The sequence below is a fragment of the Parasteatoda tepidariorum genome, chromosome 8 (genome assembly GCF_982258835.1).
Source record: "Parasteatoda tepidariorum strain Cologne lab strain chromosome 8, Ptep-v5.0, whole genome shotgun sequence".
In the NCBI taxonomy this organism is placed as follows: domain Eukaryota; kingdom Metazoa; phylum Arthropoda; class Arachnida; order Araneae; family Theridiidae; genus Parasteatoda; species Parasteatoda tepidariorum.
This window is the reverse complement of record NC_141762.1, coordinates 87,000,001-87,008,390: the sequence shown is the minus strand read 5'-3', so window position 1 is coordinate 87,008,390 and position 8,390 is coordinate 87,000,001. Positions and strand designations below refer to the sequence as shown.

General features: G+C 30.9%; 1 protein-coding gene across 2 annotated transcripts in view; it reads left to right on the top strand.

Moving 5' to 3' along the window:
- The first annotated feature begins 427 nt into the window (after positions 1 to 427).
- The window catches only part of LOC107442643 (uncharacterized), a 52,858-nt gene continuing 44,895 nt past the window's right edge, over positions 428 to 8,390 (top strand). The window contains exons 1-3 of one of the 2 annotated variants that reach the window (XM_087169260.1): positions 428 to 649; positions 2,995 to 3,189; positions 8,088 to 8,320. In XM_087169260.1, coding sequence (XP_087025386.1) covers positions 3,000 to 3,189; positions 8,088 to 8,320 — 423 coding nt within the window. In that variant the 5' untranslated portion in view covers positions 428 to 649; positions 2,995 to 2,999. The remainder of the gene's footprint in view (positions 650 to 2,994; positions 3,190 to 8,087; positions 8,321 to 8,390) is intronic. The other variant, XM_087169261.1, reaches the window with a different exon arrangement.

Below are 8,390 nucleotides of genomic sequence, written 5' to 3'. Positions count from 1 at the left end.
CCGCACACTGACCGTAGCCAGTGATGCTTGACTTCGGTGATCTGCTGGGAACCGTGTCTTAACGATCAGTCCACTGCGGGACCATTTCGAATTTAAAGACAGCACAATATTTTGAAAAACCTTAATCGAACTTACGACCTTCATGTGTTCGTTCTGATTGAGAAAAACAATTGTTTCAAGTCATTGAAGTGACCAAGATATCGAAGCTCCGTACACTGATATACAGGCAATAGGGTAGTGTCTTTAAGTCCTTGATGAACCGACGTTGCAAGTCCTTGATAAACGTTCTCGGTTCGATGTTCTCTATTTTATAAGTTTCGCGGGCTTGCGTACTAAATTAGCTCGTGTACAAAAAGCAAATATTAGGAAAAAACAACAGCAAGCAAGAATGAAAAATTATTCCACACTAAAATCGGTTATCTAGTCTGTTATCTACATGCTTCAGAACGCTCGGTACGCGAACAGTTCGATACTTACCTGTGGTATTTTAAAGCTCGTTAGAAACGAGATTTTGTATAGGAATTATCAGAAAAATCTGGCAACAGTTTTTAATGATGAAATAGATTGGATGATTTTTGCTCTCTTCCATTGTAGCATTCTTAACCAGTGCGTGAGGACCTTTGTTTCTGGATAGGCAGCCTTCAGGCAGGTATTATTTTTTGGAATAGATGCAAGTTTTGTATAAGTTTTTACGAATTAATTAGTAAAATATTTGTAATGCAGTGCATAATTTCTTAGCTTAAATAATTCTTAAAACTTAATGAGCTTTTTTTCATTAAAAACTCAAATTATCGTTTTATTTTTTCTTAATTCTCAGAGTTAAAAGATCTAGTATTTACTTCTAAACCATCTGCGTGTTATTTTTCCTTATAGTGTAAAAAATATATATTTTAGTATCCCAACGTGCAAAATAGTGTGTTTGAACCACTAAATAGCATTTTTATTTTGTAGCTCCGCTTGTTATATTATGCTTGAATCAAGTTTTAAAGTGGTAGTTTCTGTGAAAAAGTATATCGTTCATTTGTGTCATTCTTAGTAGATATTATTTATAAAACTTCTTGCATTTATCTCCAGTCTATTACATACTGAAATTTAGATAAATTTAGAATTATCTAGATGTCGAGATAATGCTTTTAATTTTGTTCGCATGAAAAAACCTTTATGTTAAATTCGCGGAACACTGGCTCTTCAAAGTTACTCTGGTTGTCTTTTATTTCCTCAGACATAGTTTATAGCACCATATGGATTTTTTTGAAATTGAATACTGTGCTGGAGTTCAGCATTTGTGCTATTGTCCACATTGTATCTCAATACATAAATTAGGGTATTTAATAAAATTATAAAGTCAGATAAATTTAATAAATAAAATAGTTTTATTTAAAATTTTGTTAATTTTTGTTTGCAAAAATTTTGTAGGATATTTAAGAATTGACTCGTGTCTACTTGAGAAATTGCTTTTTTCGGTTTAAGATTGCATGAAAATTTAAACTGACTTTTGTTCATTTTTTTCCCTGAAATGATATTAGAAATATTTGAAAATTAAATTTTATTTTTAAGGATTCATAAAGCTTTAGTTTAGAATATAGAGATAAACAAATTAGTGTTGATACACTTAAAAATAAGATTAAATTAAACTTGCTCCATCATGATTTATTATGATTAAAGTATTTTCCTGAAGTATTGATGTTAGTCTACAATCTGAAAGTTAAAAATTATAGCCACGCTTTGCTCTATGCAGCGTACTTATTTATATAAAATAATAGGTATGTAGTTTAGAAACTGATGGAAAATTACCATTTGGGAAAAAAGCAATTTTTTATTTCGCACCTGATAAAATGTTTTAAACTTAAGTGCTTAGGAATGAGTATTTATTCAGGATATTCTATTAAGGTTGTGATTCCATGTATGTACACAGTATAATGTAAAAAAAATGTTTTTAATTTTGAATCTAGACATTTTGCACTCATTGGAATTTTGAGTTTTTTAAGCACAACTGGAACGAAAGGTCGGAAACACTCTTTCTAATCTAAAAATGTGAGCAATTTGTAATGGAGATTTAAAAATGTAGCCAATTTGTTCATGAATTAGAAAAATATAAATTATTTTGACAAAAACTTAATGTTCAAAAATTAGTTTTTGAAGACTTCATCAAAATCCAAAATATTAAAATTTAATATTTTAAACACAGAAAACTTCTGATATGTAGAATAAGCAAGACTTAGAAAATGTCTACCCTTTTTGGAAACATTGGTTTAGACAAACATGAAAATCTCAATCTTGTTAACTTACATCACATATCTTTTAACCAAAGGTGTTTTCTTGAGTTTAACTTTGTTATTAAAGAAAAATAAATATTTCTGAAATTTTAATAAACATTTTTAAAAAATCTTCACTGATTTTTTTTCTTTTTTTGCATAAAAAGTACTTTATGAAATATTTCGTGTTTTGAACTAAAGTTTAAATTCTCTTGTAATTTAGGTAGGACCGAAAATCAATATTTTTAAAAGTTGCTGCAAAAATATGTTCATAAGCTTTCTTCCGATAATCTATGCATAATTAGTTCCATGTGTTATAATTGAACTGTTGAGCGTTTCATATACCGTAGAACTTGTTTGCTGTTTTTTTTCTTTTTTTTTAAATTTCTTAAAAACAAGTACAAAATTAAATTTTTAAATAACCAGTGGTTTCTTTCCGTTAACTTAATACTATACGAAGTATAGCGAAGTAGTACGTTAGCAGTAGTACAGTAGTACGTTAGCTTCATCAGTAGTACGTTAGCTAGTTATGACCGAAGAGGACTTTCATTTGCGGGAACAAAATGTAATAAAAATATAATGAATCATGTTACATAGTTATGAAAGAAAATCAAAAGTTGTTACTAACAAGTCAAGGATAGGTTTAACAACTATCCTTCACTTTATCATTAAAAATTTAAGATTTTCTCCCAAAACCTACATAATAGATTAGTATCTAATTGGATTTTAAATGTTTTAGGAAATATGAACGTTTTGACATGGATTTTCGGAATCGTTAGTGTCCTAATCCCTGCCACTTGTACAATAGTGCTGGCTGCCCATGATGGCGAAATACAGACACTATCTTCGAAAGTTCATAACTTCAAGATGGACCTCCATCGCACTCTGGAAGGACTGAGGGTACGCAAGAAAAGGCAAATTGAAGCCTCGCACGGTAAGAAATTTATTTATCTATGTCACTGGCATTAAATCAACTTTCTCAAAAGAAAAACAACTTATCTAGAAGACATTTTGAAGTATTTTAATATTAGATGGTAGTTCTATATTAGAAGTAATGTACAGTGCGCAAAATAGAAAACGGACCACCTTGGATAACTTTTGATTTAACATTAGATTGCCTAAGCAAGTCATTTTGACTGCTTTTAATTTCGATTAGAAAAACAATGATGTACATGACACAATTTTCTAGAATTTTGTACGACATATAATTTTTTAGGGTTAATATTTACTAAAAACTTGTTACATAGCTGTAAATAATATAAAAAATATTAAAAAAATTATTACAAATTTCGTTACTATATTTCTATTCTTTTACAATCAAGTCATTTTGACTGCTTTTGGGCAATACGGGTATATACTAAGTTTCTCTTTCTAGTGTAAATAATGGGATTTTCATGTTCTAGGACTGTTTTGTTCTACTTCTGGACCAGGCCCGGACTGGGATTTAAAATCGGCCCGGGCATTTTGGAGATATCGGCCCTCTATTTCAGATAAACACCGTGTGCGCGAAGCGTACGCGGCTCCTAATGTATCATTTTTAGGCATTTTTTACTTATAAATTCTCATGAACGTAAGTTAATTTATCAAAGTAAGAAAGAAGATTGAAATTGCTTAATAATCCTTTATAGAATATATTTCAGTTTAAAATACATGGTTCTTATGAGGAAACATAGGTTGATAAAATCAAAAAGAAGGTGAAAGATGAAGAGTAAATAAAAATATTTATTATACTACACATACATGAATGATTTATCTAAACATTTTTTTAAAAATAGATTTAATGCTTCTTCAAAAGTCATTAAATAAAAATTTAATTTAATGAGTTTTGAAGAAGCTCACTATTTTCTACCACTTTATCGATTATGTCGTCGCTGTCTAATTTCATTAATAGATTCTTTTTCTATTGCCATTACCATAAGAGCATTCAAATTATCCGAAGATAAAGTACTCCTCATTCGATTTTTAATTACTTTTAATGTGGAGAATGATCTTTCCCAAGCCACCTGACTTATTGACAATGTTAGTAAAAATTTTAATGCTGAACCAATTAAATTGCAGGAATTGGTCAATAAATTGTATCTCAGTAATATCTTGTAGCAACAAATAACACAATATTTGCACGCACTGCGTGTTTCACATTTTAGACTTACTTCTTCTTCTGTTTCCAAAGTAAAGTCGTTATTATCTTCATTTGAATGATCATCTCTGATTATTTTATAATCTTTTAGGTCTGAATTTTTCAGTTTTTCCCACTGTAAAGCTAAATTTCTTAGTTCAATCCTCAAATTTTCACCTATAGCTGTTTCGTCAAATTTTAGCAAGAGTTTGCTTAACTCATTTAGTTCGCCAGATTGAAGCTTGTTAAGACGTATTTCAGGAAAATGTTCGGATCTATATCGGAAAAATCAGCGTACAATTTTCCATTTGCGGGAAACCGGCGTTCCATTGGCGCTACAACTGTGCTGAAAATAATGTTATGGACGTTTATCTTAAATGCAGTGGTTTCATCATCAAAAACTGTTTCATTCGACGCTATCTCAACCGGCATCAATTTTCTTTTCTTCACTCTTTTTTGTGGAAACTTTGTTTGAATTTCTATTTCAGTTTCTTCAAATTCCTTATTTACGCGAATAATAAAATCATCTGTAACTTTTTGTACACTTTCAAAATCTCTCACTATTTTTTTTTAGTTCTGAACACGTTTGTGATACCATTCCAAAAGCTTTTAAGATGTCTAAACCAGAGGTTTGCAAATATTGGGAGAGCGGTGTAGTTAATTCAAATATTCTTGAGAATATTTTGGCGGGGATTACTGTTTCATATTTGCAAAATGATTCTAAAAATATGTTTGCCTTTGCACGGATATCTGGCTTGAAATTTGAATTTTGTTGTATAGTTTCTGAACTTGTAATCAATGTGACATATAACGGCTTTGTAGTTGAATCTGAGTTTGAAAATGACAGACATTTATCTTTAGCAGTTTATAAGATTCAGAGCCCATTAAGAATAGCTGTTTCATAAAAATTCTTTAATTTTCCAATCAAAATATGAAAAAATATTGCATGAATAAATACAATATGTATTAGTCAATTTGTATACAAACAAATATCAACTTTACTACTATTTTTGTTAGAAGACAATGAAGTGTATAGTGTATTCAAATAGATATGCTATTGAATAATTGGAAGTCGTCGAGGAGAAATCTTCTGAGGAAGGCATTGGCTCACATTCTGCTGTCTAGCCAACTATGATGATGATGAGATATGCTATTGAATTCTGAGGTTAAACCAGTTTTTACTTTTAATGTTTTAGTACGGTACAAATTCGACTATAGGCCCCCATAACCCCTTCGTCCTTATAGACCCCCTTTAAAAGTCCTTCGACCGGTTGGGGGTCGATACCGATCCTTAGGAAACCCCTGGAACTTAATACCTATACAATATAGAAAGAAAAATTAAAGATAGGTACTTACCAAATGGAATTTAAAAAACACATAAAAACAATACATTAGATTAAAAGTTTAGTGAAGAGTCACACATTGTAGAAAATTCTACTGGATAAAATAAAAGTTCACGTTTGTGCAATACTGGAAATAATAAAGAAAGAGAATCTTACACAGCACTAAAGACTCCCAGTCGGACATTTATTTATTTATTTGATTCTATCATGTGTCAACAACGACATCTAACAGTATCTCCAGGAACTAATTTAATATTAAGTTATAAAATACAGGGTGATTCAGGCAGGATACTTCCGGGAATTAACAATATCACTATTGAATTCCTTGGGGTCGATTTAGTTATTAGATTTTTTATTTCAAATCGATTATTTGCTCCATTCTCGAAGAAAATGGGTGGCACGCATGCTCTGAATCACCCTGTACATTAAAACAATATTATTACTACATATATCATATATATGTTATTTAATATTATTAATATTTGCGCAATATTACTTGAAATTCATGCAATGTATAAAAAAACAATTGCGCTGCTGGTTCGGCCCAACCGGCCCTCAGGTCAGACCTGCCCACCGGGCATTTGCCCGGTCTGCCTACTGGCCAGTCCGGGCCTGTTCTGGACTAAATTGTTCAAGGGGATGACCTCAATTATGCTAATTAGAGCAAATTATATTTTTACTTAAGGAATCAGACACAAAAACGTACTTTCTCTGAATAAAGATACCTTATTTTTGACGGATTTAGAATTCTGACTCAATGTATCAGGGGTTGCCGTAATCAGGGAAATATCGTCCCAATAGTTTGAACATGAGAGGTCTAAATCTTCGACCTTTTTATGTTAACTTTAATTTTTGCATATTTCGTCATTAGTAAAGAACTTTTTAAGCGAATTTTTACATACAACTATAAAATTCGTTTAACCAAAAATAATTCCATGCAAAATGTAATTTTTAACGAATATTTTTATTTTAATAGTAGTTTAAAAAATTTGAATTGTAAGATCTACTGTTTTTACATTTAACTTTTTACATAAAGAATGCAATTTTAAATTACGTAGTTTTATCTAAATCAGTCGAATCTTGAGATCGAATTTTCAAAGTCATATTTTCAAATTTAGTTTTCTCAGAATTAAAAGATTCGCCTGATTCAGGAAAATAATATTAGACTAATTTCGCTTAAACTTTACATTTTATCATTTAAAATTGCATTCTTTAAAAGTGTGCAAAAAATTGTAGACTTGACAATCTAAGATTTTTTCGATTATTAAATAAAATATTTACTAGAAATTACATTTTGCATGGAAATATCTGTAGTTTTATGAACACAATTACGAAACGAATTTATATTTGTGTTCAAAAATTTTTCAATTCACTTAGTTCTCGAGATATGGTGAAATACGCAAAAATAAAATCCTCATTGAAGGGTCCGCTCTTCTGACCAAACTATAAGGACCATATTTCCAAAATTGCAGCAACCCTTTATATTTTGAGGGTCAGAAACAAAAGTATGTCTAAAAAAGTTATGTTCATTTACAGAAAGTACGTTTTTTGTCTTAATTTTGTAACTTAAAATATCGCTTGTGCTAATATTTGAAATTACTTTTTTGAACCGTTGACACTGAGTCCTAGAAAGTGAAGATCCGATCATTGGATTAAAAGTAATTTAGCGTGGTCCATTTATTTTGTGCACTGTATACGCTTTTAATTCACATTCAAGCAACAAGAGTACATATTACCCATTGGCAAAATGGGTGTTTTGGTGTGCGTAACTTCTTTAGAAGTCATCATTATTTTCAACTGTGTTCAAGAGTAATTGTAAACAGTGCACATGCGTTGCTATGGAGACAGCTTCTGTTTTTATTTTCACTAGCAAGTATTCTTAATTTATTTACATAATAACTTAAAGTATTTTTATATTTTTTTATTATAAACTTATAACTACTGGCTTGACTGATTTGATTTCAATTTGAATTCTGAAGAAGGTAAAGTATTTTGTGAAGTCTTGAGACACGTACATAGACAGGATTTAAAAACCAATCCAACGACAAACATCGATTGAGACAGTTTTTGCAACCCATGTTGTGTAGTTTAGCGGAGTCTAACCAGAAAAAAAGCATTTGACCAATGGGTAGCTAGTGATCGTAATAACGCGAACACAACTTTTTCCTTTTTTAACCCTTTGACGCAGAATTGTTTCTAATTTATCTTTTAATTTAATTTTTTTTTTTCAATTTTCTTCTTACTCAACATTATTCATGGATTTGGAACTCTTGAAGTTCTTTGTTTTATTTGTCCAAATTACACAAATATAAATTTTACATGTTTATTTACATTGTTTTGATACTGTTCCATCTAATAAGAGCCTCATTTCAGATGCCTCATATACATATCAGATGCGCGTTGGAAGTGCAACTACCGAAGAACTCCCCTACCTCTCTGACTACAAACTCACGTTCTGGATTCCAGTTGAACATCAAGGACAAAGGCAAGTGCTGATCGGAACTGAGGAAGGCAATCTGATCTTGTTCCAGCTATCTGCTGAAGACGACAGACACGGACAGATAATTGCCAGTTCCTACGAAGAGGAAGTCGCCATCAAAGCGAAGGTGATCTTTTCATCTGAAATAAGTTCGTTGAATATAAGTGCCTAATCGCGTGTATCGGTAACCATTTTTT